Source organism: Phocoena sinus, chromosome 16 (assembly GCF_008692025.1).
Source record: "Phocoena sinus isolate mPhoSin1 chromosome 16, mPhoSin1.pri, whole genome shotgun sequence".
In the NCBI taxonomy this organism is placed as follows: domain Eukaryota; kingdom Metazoa; phylum Chordata; class Mammalia; order Artiodactyla; family Phocoenidae; genus Phocoena; species Phocoena sinus.
In genome coordinates, this window is record NC_045778.1 from 25,183,570 (window position 1) to 25,205,875 (window position 22,306).

At 39.4% G+C, this 22,306-nt stretch overlaps 1 protein-coding gene across 1 annotated transcript; it reads left to right on the plus strand.

Moving 5' to 3' along the window:
* Positions 1 to 1,740: 1,740 nt before the first annotated feature.
* Positions 1,741 to 22,026, plus strand: NUDT13 (nudix hydrolase 13). The gene is given in 13 exon segments (XM_032608635.1): positions 1,741 to 1,808; positions 7,637 to 7,728; positions 11,517 to 11,529; positions 15,937 to 16,047; positions 16,049 to 16,064; positions 17,315 to 17,449; positions 18,274 to 18,380; positions 19,484 to 19,609; positions 19,774 to 19,880; positions 20,597 to 20,756; positions 21,809 to 21,931; positions 21,933 to 21,980; positions 21,982 to 22,026. Coding segments are annotated over 12 exon segments (1,074 nt in total). The 5' UTR covers positions 1,741 to 1,808; positions 7,637 to 7,645.
* The last annotated feature ends 280 nt before the right edge of the window (positions 22,027 to 22,306 follow it).

The following is a 22,306-nucleotide window of genomic DNA, read 5'->3' on the forward strand; positions in this document are numbered from 1 at the left end:
TAACCTAGGTACATATTAACAATGACTTCAGGATTTAATACTCTTATTCCCTACAGTCTAATCACACACAGAGTGATTCTTTTAAAATGTAGGTCAAGGGACTTCCCTGGTGGCGCAGTAGTTAAGCATCCACCTGCCAATGAAGGGGACACGGGTTCAATCCCTGGTCTGGAAAGATCCCACATGCCGTGGAGCAACTAAGCCTGTGTGCCACAACTACTGAGCCTGTGCTCTAGAGCCCGCCAGCTACAACTACTGAGCCCATGCACTGCAACTACTGAAGCCCGCACGCCTAGAGCCTGTGCTCTGCAACAAGAGAAGCCACCGCAATGAGAAGCCCGCGAACTGCAACAAAGACTCAATTCAGCCAAAATAAATAAATTAATTTTTTTAAAAAAGCTAAAAAAAAATTAAAAAATAAAATGTAGGCCAAACCATCTCACTCTCCTGCTCAAACTGTTCTGTAACATCACATCTTCTCAGAGTAAAAGCCGAAAGCATTACAATGGCTCTATAAGAATTGTAAGATTGGGGCTTCCCTGGTGGCGCAGTGGTTGAGAGTCCGCCTGCCGATGCAGGGGACACGGGTTCGTGCCCCGGTGTGGGAGGATCCCACATGCCGCGGAGCGGCTGGGCCCGTGAGCCATGATCACTGAGCCTGCGCGTCCGGAGCCTGTTGCTCCGCAACGGGAGAGGCCACAACAGTGAGAGGCCCGCGTACCGCAAAAAAAAAAAAAAAAGAATTGTAAGATTTACAAGGCCCTACGTGATCTGGTGCTTGGCTACTCTTTAACCTCATCTCTGACCACCATGCTTTGTCCTAGCCTTTCCTCACACCTGCCAGGAACACTTCCACCCTAGGGCTTTGGCATCTGCTGATTTTTTTCTGTCTACAAATCTCTTCCCATAGATATCCACTTGGCCTCCTTCCTCACCTCCTTTAGGGTCTTTACTCAAATATCACCTTAACAATGAGGCTGACCACCCTATATAAAATAGCACTTATAACCACTTGACACATTGTATATTTACTTATTTGTTTCTTCCTCTAGAATGTAAGTTACATGGGGACAGAAATTTTCATGCGTTTTTTTCCCTGCTGTATCCTGTGCGCATAACAGTTCCAAGCACATATTGTACTTATTAAATATATATTGAAAGAATGGCCTTCAAAACTGTCTTCCATGTAAACAAATAACTTTAGTAGTAAGAAGAAAAAGGAACAGCACCAGAGTAGTTTTGTTGAGAGACTGCTTTCAGTCAGATGGAATCTTCTTGCCCTGGTTCATCAAGGGACGCATTCTGCCAAAAGCTCAAACACATCTAGACACAGTTCTGTCCTTTCAAACTGGCAGAATTTCATGAAATCTTAGAGCTAGCTCTAAACTTAGCAGACATAGATAGAATTAGAGATCCAGAAAGGTTGAAAGGTATCTGAATTCCCATCCCAATACTCCTCTCTGCATGACCCACCCCAAATATGCCTTCGTGTAGGAGGATGGGTTTAAAGACTATTTTTTGTTATTGAAAAATGGATCTAATGCTAGAACTACCGCAGTAATTCTCCTGGTTATGAATTTAGATCTTAGGAGATTGTGGTTTTGACAACCATGGTTAACTTTGCAGTTGGAGGGCATAGCAGCATGCCTGGGGATTGAACTACATTTCCCAGAGTACATCTCTAGGAGGATTCTGGGAAGTGTGGCAGAGGGAGCAATCACCCACTGAGGAAAGAGAGTCCAACATTTGGAGTTTGCTGGTTCTGCTGATTGTTGAGGCCTAGGCAGGCATCCCCAAGAGAATTCAGAGTAAGTACAGTGGAAGAGAAACCTATTCAGGTTCTAAGTGGAAGAAGAATTTTATGGGGAGACATAATCAGAACTTGAAAAATGTTCTCTGTCAGACTCCCTTCCTTCTTGCAGAAACCAGGCAATGACCACAGTTTTGTATCATAACTTGTGGAGCTATCAGATTAACTACAGCTAATAATTTTCTGATACTTTTTAGGAGAGTTGTTTAAAAATGGAATTTGTTAATTTCTCTGCATTGTGCCTGAATTATTTTGAATTAAGGGAGGAAAAATTATGTTTTAGAAAGCAAACTATAAAGCTGGTCAGTGAGACCTTGAAATCTGTTTCCCAGTAGCTCCTCAGTTTTGCATATTTCCCATCCCACTGAGGTCCAAAATCATGAAAAATCAGACTCCCTGAAAAGAACTCTCTCAAACACTACTGAACCTGGCCTCTTCGTAGAAGCAACCAGAGAGATTCGAGATGGGCTTTTTTGTCATGCTGTAGTGCTTTATAAGTTAATCTTTCTTCTGTTAAGATGAACAGGATGCAAAGCATATGCGAATCATTTATTACAGGAGTTCAGAGAAATTCTTCCTCTTAAGGGCTTTTCCTCATCATTATTTAATAGTTTTTTGGTCAAAATAATATTACCTTTCATCTCTGTCAGTCTTGTTTATGTTTTGTTTTGTGTTTTTTTTGGCCACGAGGCATGTGGAATCTTATCTCCCCGACCGGGGATTGGACCTGCACCCCCTGCCTTGGAAGGCAAAGTCTTAACCACTGGACCATCAGGGAAGTCCCTGCCAGTCTTGTTTAAAAACTTACTTTTTTTTTTTTTTTTTTTTTTTTTTTTTTTTTTTTTTTTGTGGTACGCGGCCCTCTCACTGCTGTGGCCTCTCCCGCTGCAGAGCACAGGCTCTGGACGCACAGGCTCAGCGGCCATGGCTCACGGGCCCAGCCGCTCCGCAGCATGTGGGATCCTCCCGGACCGGGGCACGAACCCGTGTCCCCTGCATCGGCAGGCAGACTCTCAACCGCTGCGCCACCAGGGAAGCCCTAAAAACTTACTTTTAAAAGCACTTTTTAAAAATTGTACTTTCTAAAAACTTAAATAGTACATGAATGCTGGAAGGTGATTTCCCATGTATTTCTCATCAAAACATGAGCTTTGGAACCAGATAGCCCTGAGTTTCCATCTATTGCTCCCTAGATCGTCATCTCAGATGGTTAAACTCTCAAAGCTTTATCTTCCTGTCTTGTAAAATAGAATAAATTCATTCATTCATTCATTCATATATATTGTGTTTTATACTGTGATAGGGACTATGCAACATGCTGTAGATAGGGAAGATGCAATCCCAACTCTTAAGGATTTTACAGTCTAACAGATCTGAGAATTAGGTATGTCAAAACCTGACATAGTTATAACACACTTTAGATCCCTTTTCTCTCCTTTCTTCCCCTGTGAGAAGTAAGACAGAAACCAAGCTCCTCAACAAGTTGGGTGACAGCCCCAGGTCACAAATTCAGTCAGTGGGAAAGCCAGGAATAAAAGTCTGAGTCTCTCCAGTGCTTACTTCCCTGTCCCTTTCTTGCTTTGGAGGACACATGAATTTGCACTGAAAACAAAATAGAAGGCAGGCCTGAGCTTGTCATCTAAAGTAAAATAATGGTGCTAATATTTTCTTCCAAGAGTAATATTGTGAATAGTGCATTTTGATCCTCAGTGTGCCATCAGGCGTAAAGTACAATAATAGTTGACAATTCAAACAAAAACAACTATCCTGTTCCTAATGGGGAATTTGAACAGGTGGATGTGCGTTTCATATGTAGCATGTTTACCAGTTGTTGATCAGCATGTTTACCAAGTCTGAGCCCTTGGGTCAATACATTTTGAATAATATATCACACCGAAGACCCCTAAAGGTGAAAATCACAAACCATTTCAGAAAAGCAGTAGCAAATTTTTCCTGCATGAGGTTTCTAAATAATATATGGCCATAAGAAATTATATTTTTATCCTAAAAGTAATCTCACATAGCTTCTTGACTGTTTTAACAAGCCTCTTTTTTTGTGCTGAGGTTCAGTCTGAATGGCAGCTTCCCAGAGAAAAGCAATACATATAGCAGTGGTTCCCACAATGCATTTCAGTGATCATATTGTGGAAAATGCTGTAAATGTACTATACTATTTTAAAAATTAGAATGGTCAAAAGTAGAGTAAAACCACAATAAATAAATGAGCACAGGACATCAAACAGACACTTTACAAAAGGGGCGCTAGAACTATTAAATCTGAAAACACTTTGAATCTCAATAGTGATCAAAGAAATATAAAAGTTCTTTTTTTTTAACCAAATGCTATCAAACTTTGTAAGTGTGGCAATGTGTAGAAAGAGCCATATAATTTTAAAACAAATTTTGTCCCAGTAGTTCTATGTAAGGGAACTTATCTTAAAGAGGTAACCTGAAAATATCAGCACAGAAGTATTTAGCAGTATTTTATTTCTGGTAATTTAAAATCAGAGCCACCTAAATGTCTAAAATTAGGGGAATATTTAGAAAAATAAGGATGGGAGTCTACTTGGTATAATATTATGCAGTCAAAAAAATCAGTAAGTAAAGCTTATACAAAAATATGGAAAACTGCTTATGACATGTTTCATGAAAGCAACTTGAAAAAATGTTTACTGATTATAAATGTGTAAAGGTTGTATGTGCAAAAGACTAGTATATAAATTATAAGTTATATTAATGGGGTGATATTATGGGCACTCTTACAATTCTGTTTTCTAGATGTCCTATAATATAGTTATATTAACTTGATAATTTAAATGATCTATTTGAAAGAGAAAAAATATGGTTAAAGCTAAATTTTAAGGAAATCATTTTCTCTTCTTTGACTTTTAAGTAGTCTACACTGCTTTTATATAAGATGTGTATAAAAAATAAACAAGGGACCATTTAGGAAAGGTATTAGACTTAATCTTTACTGGGTTTATGACTGTACCAATGAAGGTACAATTCTCAGTTAAAATATATTTGGTTTTCCTCTTGATTATCCATTTTTTTTAAGCTACATTAGGAACTTTACTATGTCTTCTACAAGCTCGGTGACCACCGACATATGAGTCAGCAGGACATGATAATCCACAATTGGCTAAGGTCAGGCAGCAAAGCACAGTGGGCCACACAGATTAGTTGGTAGTCATAACTACAAACAACTCTTACAGTCTCACCAAAGGAATTCAAGGAACTCACCGAAGAAATTCCCTATGGTTCTCAGGGAATGAGATGAAGTGCTACTGTGAACAAGGGCCTGGAAAAAGCCTCACAGTGCAGTTAGTCCTGGGAACTACTGTTTTATTACATGCTATCTTATTGTACAAGAAATATGAACACATGGTTAAAAACTTTTTTTAAGAACAGAAATGTAAAAATTACAAGTACCCTCTTCAATCCCTGTGTCCATCCCACTCTTTCAAATTAGTCACCGTTAACACTTTGGTATGTGGACTTCTAGTCATTTAAAAAATATAAATAAATACATATCCAATTAATTATATTGGTATGTATATGTATAGATCCTTTTCTTTATAAATTAATTAGATCATGCTAAACTAACCAAATACTACTTGCTTTTCTTTCTTTTTTGCGGCACGCGGGCCTCTCACTGTTGCGGCCTCTCCCGCTGCGGAGCACAGGCTCTGGACGCGCAGGCTCAGTGGCCATGGCTCACGGGCCCAGCCGTTCCGCAGCATGTGGGATCTTCCCAGACCGGGGCACAAACCCGTGTCCCCCACATCAGTAGGCGGACTCTCAACCACTGTGCCACCAGGGAAGCCCTTGTTTTTCTTATTTAATAATATATTCTGAATATCTTTCCCTGTTACTATATATATTTTTTCTACTGTTATCTGTTTATTTTTAATAGCTGTGTATTATTCCATTTTATCACAATTTTCAGTTAACATTCCTGTACATATCCTTTTCTTCCTAGGATAAATTCCTAGAAGTGGAATTCCTAGGGGAAAGGGATGCTTATTTTCACGTTTTGATAGATATTTCCAAATTGCCATCCAAAAATATTGTATCAATTTACACTCTCAGAGTTGTATATGAGACAGAAACATTGACTTTAAATTCATTTCCTCCATTATATCACAGAAGTCTTTGGGTTATTAAAATAAGGATTATACTTTTAATACTCTCCTAGAGTGCTTTATAACCCACATTTCACATACCGCCTTCTGTGAAAGCTATACATTTATTTTCTCTCTCCTGCTAGAGTCCCTTGAGGGATGTTTATCCTATGCATTATTGTGTCCCTTAAGAGAGCTTGCATAAAGTCAGTACTCAATAAATATTTTGTTGAATGTCACTTACTAAATATATTTTACCCTTGGTTAGGACATAGATTATAGCCAAAACTGTCCAAGTATTAGTCATCAGTGATTCATAATTATGCAACCAAGAAGTAGGCCTAAACTTCAGACATTCCTTGGTGGTTTAGTGTCAAAGCTTGCCTCCCTTGGGCACAGTTAAAAGGGGTAGTTGGTTATTTAACTGTACTGATTTTCTTGTTTCAGTGGAACTTCTTTGACTTTTTATTGCTAGTGTGAACTGTACTTTTCAGGGAGAATAAAACACTTACTGTTATACAATTTAAAAGAAATCACCTTCTGGCAGAATGGATTCTTAAGATATAGAATTATTTTTCCTCTCACAGTGAGATCTAAAAAGTATCTTAGATCCATGTGGGTTGCATAGCTGCCTTTTGAAATGTTTTCCTAAATGCCTGTAATTTTATATTTTTCTTATCTACAGGATTCTTCTTACTTCATTTTCAAAAGGACTTTGCTTTCATGTATTCTGAGAAACTTGACTCCATTACTCTGGAGACACTCCTAGGCTTACTTGGTCTATTAGGGTAATGCTAGCTGCTATAAAAAAAACTTCAAATTTCAGTGGCTTAATATGGTAGAAGCTTGGGCTTCCCTGGTGGCACAGTGGTTGAGAGTCTGCCTGCCGATGCAGGGGACACAGGTTCGTGCCCCAGTCCGGGAAGATCCCACATGCCGCAGAGCGGCTGGGCCCGTGAGCCATGGCCACTGAGCCTGCGCGTCCGGAGCCTGTGCTCTGCAACAGGAGAGGCCACAACAGTGAGAGGCCTGTGTACTGCAAAAAAAAAAAAAAAAAATATATATATATATATATATAGTAGAAGCTTATTTCTCTTTCATAAGTAGTCCAAGGTGGGGACTCTTTGGTTGGTGGGTGGCTTTTCTCCATGTAGTGATTCAGGGATCCAGGCTCTTCCATCTAATGGCTCTGCCATTCCAGAGTCTTCCAAGCAGAAGGGGATAGAGGATGAAGAAAGCATACCACTACTTAACTGTGTCAGCCTAGAAGAGATACACATCACTTCTAGTCACATTCCATTGTTAAGACCTAGTTTTGGTCCTACCAAAGGACCAAAGGAGGAGAGAAATGTAGGCCTTGGCTTGGCAACTACCACCCAGAAAGAATTCCACAATATGGAAGGAGGAGCACATATTTTTTCATGTACAGTTAGCTGATTCTCACAACAACCTATTAGGTAGGCAGAACAGGCTTCAATTTTGTAGATTAGGAAAGGTACTGAAAAGTTGAAATCCCACAGCTAGTTAGCAGTATAAATGCAATTTAGAAGCCAGATCATCTGACTCCCATTCAATTTATCTTTCCTTAGTATTAAATAGTGATCCTATTCTGGCTTAAAGTATAACCCTCTTGGTGATTCACTACTTTAAATTGCATGCTATGATCTCTCTCTTTTTTTTCTAAACTCCTCTTTCCCCTAAGGACCTGACAATGTCCCTGTATTGTGGAATTACTCGCAGGAGAAAATCTTTTTGGTGCTATAGGCTGCTGTCAACCTATGTCACTAAGACACGGTGAGTTTTGACCAAACTGAGCTCTAATTATTATATCTTTGGTCCATTAAATTATAAAATATAAGTATCTCAAAATCCTATATTGGGGATTACGGATGTATGATTAAGATTTACGTATAAAGATGTTCAATGCAAATTATTTATAATTAGAGAATTTCTAAACAATTAAATTTCCAATATCTAAAAATGTCTGACATACTTAATATAAGTTCTTTTTTAAGATAAGAACTTTGGAGACTTCCCTGGCTGGTGGTTAAGACTTCACCTTACAATGCAGGGCGTGTGAGTTAGATCCCTGGCTGGGGAGCTAAGATCTCACATGCCTTGGGGCCAAAAAACCAAAACATAAAAAAAACAAAAACCAGAAGCAATATTGTAACAAATTCAATGAAGACTTAAAAGAAAAAAGAGAAGAACTTTGTCTTTTCCCCTATGGTACCCCTAGTGCACAAAACCCTAGTATCTGGCACATAGTAGGCACTGAAATATTGTTGAATGGATGAATAGTAAGGGAAAAATTAATTAAATCATGATATACCCATATGATAGAATTAAAAACTATATTGAATAATAGTTCATTAAGGTTCCTGAAAATAAGGTAGATAACTCCAGTCCCTGCATACCACCTGCATACCTCCCCCATCCCCCCGCAACTCCCTCCCCAAGAACTAAACCACAGTGAAAGGCAGACTAGAAAAAAAAAAATCTGCACCAGTACAGGAAGGTGATAAAGGACTTCTTTGTCCCCAGCCTGGGCAAATATAAAATCTGTGAATTTGAAATCAGTAGCCTGCTCTCATTCAGTTTTGGGGTTAAATTTGCACCATCTATGTGGTGTGGTCCAACACCCCCAAACTAAGAAAAGACTTTAAGTAGTATTTGTAGACTTGCAGATGTAAAAACCCCTCTGGAGGGATACACTCACACCAGGGCTTTCCACACTGAAAGCTCTGCCATACATGAGGGCCCAGTTCAATATTTAAAGGCACATAAACGTACACAATCTTACATGAGCAAGAGTTAGAAGACAACAAAATTGCAATACTTGTTTTAGATATTGTTGGACATTTGGGTTATTTACAGTTCTCAGGCTGAGACTCTAAGAACAATAACAGAATTACTGAGTCTAAAAAAATGAGTGTTAAAGTGATTAAATGTATTGAAAATGAATGAAAAATCATAAGAAAACTAAAATTCTATCAGTAAAGAATATGGTGTGAAAATGTTAATATGCTTACAAAAAAAGGCTACAAAGTAGATCAGTTCTAAAAGTACTTATTGCATATGTATAGATGCATAATATTAATAAATACTTTGGAGAATTCCAAGGTATAAACAATGATCATCTGTGAGTGGTGGGATTCTTTTTTAAAAAAATTTAATTAATTAATTAATTAGGCTGTGTTGGGTCTTTGTTGCTGCGCACGGGCTTTCTCTAGTTGCAGCGAGTGGGGGCTACTCTTCGTTGCGGTGCGCGGGCTTCTCATTGCGGTGGCTTCTTTTGTGCAGCAGGGGCTCTAGGTGCACAGGCTTCAGTAGTTGTGGCTCACGGGCTTAGTCGTTCCGTGGCATGTGGGATCTTCCCAGACCAGGGCTTCGAACCCGTGTCCCTGCATTGACAGGCAGATTCTTAACCACTGCGCCATAGGGAAGTCCCTTTTTTCTTATTATAAAAGTTAAAAATAGTCATTCTATAGAAATCAGAAAAATACAGTTACCAATTTTTTTTAAAAAAGGGAAATCATCCAGAATCCCACCACTCAGGGACTTCCTTGGTGACGCAGTGGTTAAGAATCCGCCTGCGAATGCAGGGAACACGGGTTTGAGCCCTGGTCCGGGAAGATCCCACATGCCACGGAGCAACTAAGCCCATGAGCCACAACTACTGAAGCCTGTGCACCTAGAGCCCCTGCTGCACAAAAGAAGCCACCGCAATGAGAAGCCCGCGCACCGCAACGAAGAGTAGCCCCCGCTCGCTGCAACTAGAGAAAGCCCATGCGCAGCAACGAAGACCCAATGCAGCCAAAAATAAATAAATAAAATTTTTTAAAAAACCCTGCTCCTATGTTATGGGGGTATAAATTAATAAGAAATAAACAGTTTAAGTTTGATAATTTTAGTGTGTTGTGGTTTCCAAACTATTATACTTAAAGGTGAAAAATGCATTTGTAAGTTATTTATTTATTAATTATTGAGGTATAGTTGATTTACAATATTATATTAGTTTCAGGTGATTAACACAACGATTCAAAATTTTTATAGATTATATTCCATTAAAAGTTATTATAGAGTCTCTGGGAGGGCTCACGCCAAGGAGTACTTCCCAGAACTTCTGCTGCCAGTGTCCTTGTCCTCACTGTGAGCCACAGCCACCCCCCACCTCTGCAGGAGACCCTCCAACACTAGCACAGCCTTGGACCCTGAACCTTCAGAGACATGTCTGGTGCCCCTCATTGTCCTATGTTTTTAGAATGAAGAAGTTTAATTTCTGAAAAGTTTTGGATGGCTTAACTGCCTCCTCCCCTGGCAGTAGTAGCAGCAGTGGCAGTAACAGTGGTGGCGGGGCTGGAAGTGGTTCCATGCATCCAGGAGGGACTGCAGGGGTTCTCAGAGAGGAGATTCAGGAAACCTTGACTTCAGACTATTTCCAGATTTGTAAGCTTGTGCAAGTGAAAGCATGCAAGTGAAAGCTTGGAGTCCTAACCAATGGACCACCAGGGAAGTCCCACAATTGATAGTTCTGTCATTAGTAGTAATACTAGTATTGTAGCTTTGAAACTATTTTACGCATAATATACATTATATATGTATATGTTATGTATATGCATAAGCAAATACGCAATCATGTTAATGTCATTAAAACCAAGATTTTCAGTGTGAAAGCAAAGGGATACGAATATAATAACTGATGATTTAATTGTTCACTTAAATTGGAAATATCCATATGAATGCATGATTTAGTTTTCTTTCTGAAATTCACATATTTCCTAGCTTTATTTACTGAGAGGGCATAGAAATAATGACAGTCTGGTAGAAGTGAGCATCCCCAGTGCTGATCATAGTCTCTGAAAACCATTTCCCAACAAAAGGAAGAAGGGCTCCTTGAAAAGAATGGCTATTTCTAGGTCTGGGGCAGGAAATGTACCAGATGAGCTTGATACCTCTTGCTATGCCAGAAAGCAGGAATGCTTTCAATACCACTGGGGTTGTGTGGATACAGGGGTCAACTTCAAGGAGTTCACATTGGCCAAATTTGGGACAATTTGAGCCTTGAATACTGCAATGTATAAAGCATAACGTATACAGGCATACCTCATTTTATTGTGCTTTGCTTCATTGCGCTTTGCAGATACTGTGCTTTTTACAAATTGAAAGTTTGTGGCAACCCTGCGTCAAGTAATTCTCTTGGAACAATTTTTTCAACAGCATTTACTCATTCCATGTCTCTGTGTCACGTTTAGGTAATTCTCACAATAATTCAAACTTTTTCATTATAATTATATTTGTTGTGATCTGTGATCCGTGATCTTTGAGGTTACTATTGTAATTGTTTTGGGGCACCACGAACCTGTGCCCATTTTTTTTTTAACATCTTTATTGGAGTATGATTGCTTAATGGTGTGTTGGTTTCTGCTGTGTGGCAGGGTGAATCAGCTGTACATATACATGTGTCGCCATGTCTCTTCCTTCTTGTGCCTCCCTCCCTCCCAGCCTCCCTATCCCATCCCTCTAGGTGGTCACAAAGCACCAAGCTGATCTCCCTGTTGCTATGCGGCTGCTTCCACTAGCTATCTATTTTACGTTTGGTAGTGTATATATGTCCATGCCACGCTCTCACTTTGTCCCAGCTTACCCTTCCCCTCCCCGTGTCCTCAAGTCCATTCTCTAGTAGGTCTGCGTCTTTGTTTCTGTCCTGCCCCCTAGATTTCTTCATGACCATTTTTTTTTTTAATTCCATATATATGTATTGGCATGCAGTGTTTTGTTTTTCTCTTTCTGACTTGCTTTGCTGTGTGGCAGGACTCTGGGTCCGTCCACCTCACTGCAGGTGGCTCAATTCGTTTCTTTTTATGGCTGGGTAGTGTTCCATTGTATGTATGTGCCACATCTTTTTTATCCATTCATCTGTCGATGGACACTTGGGTTGCTTCCATGTCCTGGCTATTATGGATGGAGCTGCAATGAACATTGTGGTACATGACTCTTTTTGAATTATGATTTTTCTCAGGATATATGTCCAGTGGTGGGATTGCTGGGTCGTATGCTAGTTCTATTTTTAGTTTTTTGAGGAGCCTCCATGCTGTTCTCCATGGTGGCTGCATCAATTTACATTCCCACCAACGGTGCAGGAGGGTTCCCTTTTCTCCACACTCTCTCCAGCATTTGTTGTTTGTAGATTTTTTGAATCATGGCCATTCTGTCGGGTGTGAGGTGATGCCTCATTGTGGTTTTTATTTGCATTTCTCTAATTGATGATGCTGAGTATTCTTTCATGTGTTTGTTTTGCCTGGTCTCTTGAAATCACTTCCTAACTGATTTTGTCACCTCTTGTTTTACCCTATTCCAATTCATTTTGTTATAATAATGGTTATTTCTGAATTATAATGTAATTATGTCATTTTTCCTGCTAAAAATTCTATGTTGGTTTCCCTAGAGCAGTGGTGATCTAGAAACAAAAGTCTTATGTAAAATCCCAACAAAATAACACCTATTAAAACAAATAAATATGGTACTTTATTGGTGTACATTAAAAAAAAGTTATTATAAAATATTGGCTATATTCCCTGTGCTGTACAATATATCCTTCTAGCTTATTTATTTTTTATTGAAGTATAGTTGATTTACAGTGTTTCAGATGTACAGCAAGAAAATGCATTTCTAAAACAAGTGTTCCAGTCAAGAAGAATGCAAGGAACTTTTTGGATCTCAGTCCCAGTTCCAGTGAGGCCCCAGGTTTAAGACCTTAACCTGGATGCTTTTGTAGATGTTTTGCTTTTTAGGATCTTTAGGGCAAAGCACAGGTTGTATCACTCCTACTGTTCTTTTACAAAGTTAGCATTTTGTTCTATTGTTTATATTTGGTAACTTCTGAGTGGCACATAGCTCTCCTTTGACATACATTGAGACTTTGTCCCAGGAGGTTGCAGTCACTCACAATAAGTATAAAAATATCATGAGTATTCAAATCTCAGAAAACTGTTTCTTTTGTCTTCTGTTTACAAAGCGCTCACTGCAATCGCTTTTATCATACAGTCAAAAATAGGTTCCTATAGATGCCACTGGGGCATGTTTATCATTTTACTTTGTAGTTTCATGTGGAGCTAACTCTACTGGTGTTACAAAAGCTCCCAGATCCTACAGAAAATATCTGTAAACTGTGTTTCCTACTTAAGTGACAAAATATGCCATATACCTGAGAGTCTGTTGTAGGGCTTTCAGCAGTCAAAATCATTATCCCTGGGAGTTCCCTGGTTGCCTAGTGGTTAGGACCATAGGCTTTCACTGCTGGAGCTTGGGTTCAGTCCCTGGTCGGGTAACTGAGATCCTGCAGGCTGCGCGGCAAGGCCAAAAAAAATCATTATCCCTAAGGCCGCAGAAGGAGAATCCACATTCAGTCCTCCCTGAATCACGCAGTTCCTGCCCCGATTTCCAAGTCTCTTGAAAGGATAGACTTAGGCCGTCCTTAATGAAGGTACAGAACTTGCTCCATTACTTTTTTTTTTTTTAGAGAAACTAATTACAGGATGTTCTCTTTTTCTACATTTTAATTTTGGCTATTGAAAATATTACACTTTGGGGCTTCCCTGGTGGCGCAGTGGTTGAGAGTCTGCCTGCCGATGCAGGGGACATGGATTCGTGCCCGAGTCCGGGAGGATCCCACATGCCGCGGAGCGGCTGGGCCCGTGAGCCATGGCCGCTCAGCCTGCGTGTCCGGAGCCTGTGCTCGGCAGCGGGAGAGGGCACAACGGTGAGAGGCCCGCGTAAGGCAAAAAAAAAAAGAAATTATTACACTTATTAAATAAGTGTATGTCAAATATGGCTTCACTTTCATCAATGATCCCTTCAGTAGAGATAAGAAGCTAACGGCATCCACCTGGGGGAATAGATGTTTGAAACAAGAGTGCATTGAAGATAAATTTGTTCTTTATCATCCCTAGATTGAATAAGGGTTTCTGAAGGTATACTGTTTGTTCCTTGTCTGCAATAACAAAGTCTGCTCCCATCTCTAGGTGCTCTGTGGTTGATGTTTTATCACTGAACTTGTTTTCCTTTCACTCCACTGCACGTAAATTCTTGCCTCACAGCATAACATTGGCAAAGTACCTTGAGGTTCAATTCAGTAAATATTTATTACCCTTGAAGTTCAATTCAATAAATACTTATTGAATTGAGCCATTCAATATGCTAATTACCCATGATACAGAACTAAGGCAGACCCTGCCCTTAAGAAGATCATAGTCATTTTTGATAAAGGAGGTAAGAATATACAATGGAGAAAAGTCAGCCTCTTCAATAAGTGGTGCTGGGAAAACTGGACAGCTACATGTAAAAGAATGAAATTAGAACACTCCCTAACACCATACACAAAAATAAGCGCAAAATAGATTAAAGACCTAAATGTAAGGCCAGACACTATAAAACTCTTAGAGGAAAACATAGGCAGAACACTCTATGACATTAATCACAGCAAGATCCTTTTTGACCCACCTCCTAGAGAAATGTAAATAAAACCAAAAATAAACAAATGGGACCTAATGAAACTTAAAAGCTTTTGCACAGCAAAGGAAACCATAAACAAGACCAAAAGACAACCCTCAGAATGGGAGAAAATATTTGCAAATGAAGTAACTGACAAAGGCTTAATCTCCAAAATTTACAAGCAGCTCATGCAGCTCAATATCAAAAAAACAAACAACCCCATCCAAAAATGGGCAGAAGACCTAAATAGACATTTCTCCAAAGAAGATATACAGATTGCCAACAAACACATGAAAGGATGCTCAACATCACTAATCATTAGAGAAATGCAAATCAAAACCACAATGAGGTGTCACCTCACACAAGTCAGAATGGCCATCATCAAAAAATCTATAAACAATAAATGCTGGAGAGGGTGTGGAGAAAAGGGAACCCTCTTGCACTGTTGGTAGGAATGTAAATTGATACAGCCACTATGGAGAACAGTATGGAGGTTCCTTAAAAAACTACAAATAGAACTACCATATGACCCAGCAATCCCACTACTGGGCATATACCCTGAGAAAACCATAATTCAAAAAGAGTCATGTACCAAAATGTTCATTGCAGCTCTATTTACAATAGCCAGGAGATGGAAGCAACCTAGGTGTCCATCATCGGATGAATGGATAAAGAAGATGTGGCACATATATACAATGGAATATTACTCAGCCATAAAAAGAAACGAAATTGAGTTACTTGTAATGAGGTGGATGGACCTAGAGTCTGTCATACAGAGTGAAGTAAGTCAGAAAGAGAAAAACAAATAACATAAGCTAACACATATATATGGAATCTAAGGGAAAAAAAAAACGGTCATGAAGAACCTAGGGGTAAGACGGGAATAAAGACACAGCCCTACTAGAGCATGGACTTGAGGATATGGGGAGGGGGAAGGCTAAGCTGTGACAAAGTGAGAGAGTGGCATGGACATATATACACTACCAAACATAAAACAGACAGCTAGTGGGAAGCAGCCGCATAGCACAGGGAGATCAGCTTGGTGCTTTGTGACCACCTAGAGGGGTGGGATAGGGAGGCTGGGAGGGAGGGAGATGCAAGAGGGAAGAGATATGGGGATATATGTATAGCTGATTCACTTTGTTATAAAGCAGAAACTAACACACCATTGTAAAGCAATTATTGTAAAGCAATTATACTCCAATAAAGATGTTAAAAAAAAAAAACGATCATAGTCTTTCAGGGGAGACACAGATTAACAAATAGCACCATGTAAGTGCAACCACAGAAGTATGGGCAAGGTATACAGTAGGACAAAGGAGGGAATGACCCCCTGTAGCCACCTCAAATCCTTTTTTAAAGAAATTTAGGATGTAAATAAATAAAAGGAAATAACCGTGGTAGGAGACCAGTGCAGGAACAGAATTCTCAAAGATGAATGCTGTAAAAGAAACTAAGTATGGTTTTGTAATGCTTTGATTATTTCCAAAACACGGGTATTTATCTGAGCTGAAGGAAGATGATGATGCATGTAAAAAAGCCCAGCAGACAGGAACATTTTACCTCTTTCATAACCTGGCTCCTTTGGTTCAGAAATCAGAACATCAATAGCTGGCCCCGCCAGCATAGCCTATTAGGTAAGCCCAGAGTAGACTAGTAAAGTAGAGCAGGCCGTGGCCGCTAAGCAGAACTCGGTCCATATCAAATCCCTGAGAAGAATCCTCCGAGTTTAGAGTCCAGATTTTTCAAACTTCTTCTGCCAATTAATTATTTAATGTATAAACCTGAATTGCCCAATCGAATATTTTTTGGTGATGGTTTGAACCACTATAGCCTTAAACCAAGAGTCAGGAAAACTGCTGTCCAAATTGGAACCCATGTCTGTTTTGTAAATACATTTTTATTGGAACACAGCCTCACTCATTCATTTACATATTGTTTATGACTGCTTTTGCACTACAATGGTAAAACAGAGTATTGTGACAGAGACCGTACGGCTCACAGAACTTGAAATATTTTGCCAACCCCTGCCTTGGACCAGCAATTTCCAGCCTCCAAGGAGCTGTTCACTGTTACACTGTTTAAGATTTGCATCATGACTTAATTTCTCCTTAGAAGGGTCAAAACTAAACGTGAACTAAAATTGTTTTGAGAACTCTTTTAAGGTATATAACTAGAGATATCTAAGCCATTGGGATTTGGCATTCAAGACGCCACCTTGAGTTTTATATGATGCCACTATGCACAAACTTCTAAATACATTGCCAGGGTCAGATGTTGGAATACTTAGATAGGTAGTTTCTAGCAGTGCATAAGTATATGAGGATGTTTATCAGAAGGCACTAAACATTATTTATAGATTAGCAATGTAATCTTGTATTATGAACAAATAAATATGAGCCCTTCATGCACAGGAGGATAGATTTTCTCCCTATACAGCACCTGTCTTTACAGACCAGGGTCTCAGATGAGTAGTCTACCCTGGCCCACAAAAGCAGCATGATCTGAAGAGTAAATTATAGAAGTGCTTTGGTCTCTCTACCATTTTAAGTTTGACACTTATTTTTTTTTCAGTGCTTTAATAAGTCAACTATCATGTATCTTTAAAACTAGGGGATATGCTCCTTTCATGATACAATCATAGAGTAATACAGTGTTACACAGAAAGAATTCCTTTAAACTCTTCAGACTGCTGATGAGAAAATGGAGGCCTTGAGAGGTTAAGTGATTAGGCCAAGATTACATAGCTGATTAGCTGCAGGGCAGTGACTAGAAGCCAGCTGTACCTACTTCAAGTTGAAGTAGATGGTTTCCAATAAGTCTAGTATGGCTCTGATGGTTTAATTAAAACCCTTGTTTTCTTCCCTTCTCCTTCTGTGTTTCTTAGAGTTGGAAAGCCTCCTGGGTACGTTTGGGCAGCACATGCAAACAATAGAAGATTCCGTGCTAATTGGATGCTCCGAACAGCAAGAAGCATAGTTTGCTCTGGATCTAGGTCTAAATAGCTCCTCTTCCATAAATGGTACATAACATTATTCCTGATGGGTACTTCCCAGTGGTTCTTAGACTTTGGGATTCCACATAATAGTAAAAATTTCAAAGAACATTTTAAGAATACAAACAATTTCAATTTTTCTTAAGTTAGGACCTTAAAAGATAGTACCATCTACCATCATCATCACTTAAAGGACATTTTAATACTTTCTTTCTCAGCTAGGTGGTGGTACAAAGATGTTTACTGTATTATTCTCTGTACCTTTATACATTTTATATGTCTTAAATATTTCATAAGAAATGTTTTAAAATTCATGACATTATTCTTATTTCTCTTATCAATGCAGGTGAATAAACATGTTACCTTGGAGTAGCTCTGGGTCTTCAGACCTGCATTTGGGAACTGGTTTGCTAGAGGCTCATGGCTCCTGTCAGGCTTTCCTTCTCTCTTTCACGGTGTAGCTGTAAATGTAATGATGCTGGAATGAAGTTCAGATAGGAGCTTAGAGGTCCCCTTTCATCTTTTTATCCAGGGATAGTGTGTGGCTAGTGCGAATGTTCTTATTGCTCCGAAGAGGATCTTGGGAAACACTATGCTCTAATGTTTCCCAAATTTGCCTGAATATAAGAATCTCCTGGTGCTTGTTAAAAAAAAAAGATTTCTGGGCCTCACTCACCTGCTATTCAGAATCTCCAGGCAGGGGTTTGAGAACCTGTATATTTTTTTATTCTCCCTAGTTGAGTCATATTAGGTGAGTTTGGGAAACACTGTTCTAACAGAATATACTTGAGAGGGTCCCTGAGGTAAAGCCTAACATTCATTTCATTTTGTTCTCTTTTCTAATTTTTTAGCTTCCTTACAGAAACCTGAAATGGAGACAGAGCTCAAGGGGTCTTTCATTGGGCTGAGGAAGGCTCTCTTTCAGCTGAATGTGAAAAATGCCTCCTTGCTATCCACGGTAGATTGATTTCTTGGTTCTCTAGGAAATTAAGTAAAGTAGTGTATATGGGAAACATTTGATTTTTTTTTTTTTCAGATCATAGTCCTTCCTACAAACCTTGGCAGAAGGACAATGTGCTGTAGGGAGATTGCTTATTCTTCTTTCTTTTACCCTGTTTTTGGCAGGACCGTTGTTAGTACCATTGTCTCCTGAGGGTGTGCAGATATATGGCAATATGATCTATCAGCCTTATAAACATTTTTAATGACCCACAGCATGACATATACATCATGAGAAGTTATTTTATATTGCTTTAACGACTTGTCCTCCAGCTTTAGATTTCACTTGCTAAAGTGCTTTTGATTGCCTATTTAAAGAGGTATCTCTAAACATTTTTAAATTTATTTAATTATTTATTTATTTTCGGCTGTGCCGGGTCTTAGTTGCGGCACACAGGATCTTCGTTGTGGCATGCAGACTTCTTTAGTTGCACAATGCAGATTCTTAGTTGCAGTATCTAGTTCCCCGACCAAGGATGGAACCCAGGCCCCCTGCATTGGGAGCGTGGAGTCTTACCCAGTGGTCTACCAGAGAAGTCCCTAAACAATTTTATTTGCAAAAAAATTCCAACTTTATTGGGGAGGAGTATATGTTGGGGTGTTTAATTATACTGAAAATGTTTTCTTTTTAAGCTGGCTCATAAGTTCACGGGTGTTCATTATGATATTTTATATATCATATTTTCAAAATAATTCATAATACATTTAAAATATGCTTTTTAAAAATTCATACTTCAGAGAATTCCCTGGAGGTCCAGTGGTTAGGAGTTGGGCTTTCACTGTTGTGGGCCTGGTCAATCCCTGGTCGGGGAACTAAGAGCCCGCAAGCCACACGGCACAGCCCCCCAAAATAAAATAAAATTCATACTTCAGATGCTAGAGGACTGTGTTCAAATAGTTTCCTTATTTTAAAGTTTAAATAGTTAATAAGCATTTAAAGTAGGTGAGCTGAAAAGGGATTGGTGTGTCCCTTTGAGTTGCTCTAAATAGTAGCCCCAGCACCATTATAGATGAGCCCCACATTCTCTCCAAATGAAACCAAGCCCATCTTTGTATTCCTAGGCTCAGGCTCTTCTCCATTGGCATGATGCTCATCAGTTCTGCAGCAGAAGTAGACAGCCCACCAAGAAGAATGTGGCTGGCAGCAAGCGTGTGTGCCCTTCCAATAAGATCATCTATTATCCACAGGTAAGCATCGCTTTAAAAGGTCAGTAATCCAAGAAGGCTGTACACTACTTTGTCTTGTGGATGGAAGCCTGTACAGCTAAAAGGCTTTCCTTAGTTACCCATTACTTTGTTTCATTAACAGGCCCCAAAGCCCTAGTGCCCAAGTTTCCATCCCCTTTTCCTAGATGGCTCCTGTGGTGATCACTCTGGTGTCAGATGGGACTCAATGCCTGCTTGTCCGCCAGAGTTCCTTTCCCAAGGGAATGTATTCTGCCTTGGCAGGTTTTTGTGATAATAGGTAAGGAATTTCGGGCATATACAGATAACATTGAAAGACATGAAATCTTATAGTATGAAATAGTATGTATTTGTTATTCTTGTTGCCATGGTGTCTCAAGCACATTCTTCCCTATCATATCAAGAAAACTACTTTGTGGCATCAATTTTCCAATATTTTATAGGCAAATTTTCAAACATAAGCATAGCTGGAAGCTTTATACAGTAAACACCCATGTACTCACCACCTAAATTCCATAATTACTATGTTTACTTTATCACATATCTGTCTATCCATTCCTCTATCCACCCATTAATCCATCTTATTTTGTGATGCATAGATTGCAGACATTAGTACACTTCCTCCTAAATATTTCAACATGCATATTAATATTATATTAACTAGAATTTAATATTTATTTACGGGTTTTTTTTTGGTCAGTCTATTGGGGTAAAATTTGCAAATGGTGAAATGTGGCATTTGAACTTTATTAAAAACCTGAGGGCAGCAGTAACCTCTCCGACTCTTATTTTGTGTAACTAACCTAGTAGGTTCAAGTATTGTGGTTCAATACCCAACTTCAGACTTGATTCCTAGTGTAGAGACTCAGAGATTTAGGGCTCCCCCAAGAGTATTTCATTGACTTGGGAGCCAGTTTTGCACTCCTTTCACCAACGGGCTTCTGTATCACCCTTCCTGCTGCAGGGCTGTCCTGAATTAATCTGTGTGCTTATAGGTGAAAGTCTGGAAGAGGCTATCTGGCGAGAAGCTGCAGAAGAGGTGGGATTGGAGGTGGAAAGACTGCAATACTCTGCATCTCAGCACTGGCCCTTTCCTAATGGCACACTCATGATTGCTTGTCATGCAACTGTGAAACCAGGGCAGACAGAGGTGAGTTCTGATGCTTCCCTTATGATATATCCTTTGCCTCATCCAAGCTGGTCCATAGGTACTTACTAAGCACCTGTCTAGTCCAGCATTGTTTAGATTATACAAAGACATGTAATATATGACTTATACCTTTAAGGAATTTGCAATCTTATAAACAACTAATCACCATAAAAATTGGGAGTGCCAACACAATCACCATTCTTCCTTGTATATATCTCAATCATGAAACAATTTATCTTTCATCATCAGGAAATTAACAGTCTTGCATAGAATAGGCACACAATAAATATATAAAATTTAATGATTGATTTCAGAATTGGTATTATTGCTCCAGTCAGGATGTTGGGGACTAATAATATAAAATCATAGGAACTTCTGATTGAAAGGGACTTAGATGTTGTCTTATCCCACCTCACCTTGCTCTAACATCCCTGACAGATGGTGTTGTGGTCCCTATGTGCCAAAGTCTATTTTGTGCTTTGGTTTCTATACAATGAATAATATCTAATCTGTCTCAGCTCCCTGTGGATGCAGTTTGCATTTTTGCTTCTTGCAAGGCAGATACTATGCTTTTGACTATCGTTAATTAACACATCCTTTAAAGAAGAGTAACATGTATATGTTCTTTTTTTAGTTATATAATATTACCTCTCAATGTTAACCACTCTTTTTTTTTTTTTGGCCACACCGCATGGCTTGCAGAATCTTAGTTCCCCAACCAGGGATTGAACCTGGGCCACAGCAGTGAAAGTGCCGAGTCCTAACCACTGGACCGCCCGGGAATTCCCAAACCACTCAATATTTTACTATTTGAGCTTCCAGGATTAAAAAATTTTTTTTTAATATTTAAAATATATACTTAACTCTCATCTCTTAATTATGGTACTTTTGCTTCTGAACCCTATCTAGAACTGATTATCTCCCAGACTATAGATCCCAGATATTACCTTCTAAGATTGCTCAGTTCTGGAACCATTTTCTCATCTTTGGCCGTAGTATTCTAAGTTTTGTATCTCCTAACCTTATATCCTGTTTTTCCTTATGTCTTCCAGATCCAGGTGAACTTGAGAGAACTAGAAGCAGCTGCCTGGTTCAGTCATAATGAGGTGGCCACAGCCCTGAGGAAAGACAACCCATATTTTCAGCAACAGAATGGGGCTTTCCCATTCTGGTTGCCCCCCCCCCCCACCACCACCCAAGTTAGCCATTACCCACCAGCTGATAAAAGGAGTGGGTGGAAAAACCAACCTGTTCTATCCTGCCTGCTTAGCTCAGATCAGGCCACCTAATCAGATAAATCCCTCCTATCTCAGAGGGGCACATCAGAGATCAACTGATGAAGAGGTGGTGACGAAAGGTCATCTCCAGGCCAACATCATAAGAAGGCAGAGCAGATGGTGAGCCTCCAGCAAGGCACATCTGCCAGCAGTGTTAATAAAAGAAGTTCCTAATCATAGGCAATCAAAAATGCCAAAACTGATGAGATGACAATTGTCAAAATCAGAGGGAAAGTTGAAGCATTAGTTTGGATATGGGCCCTTGCTCATTTT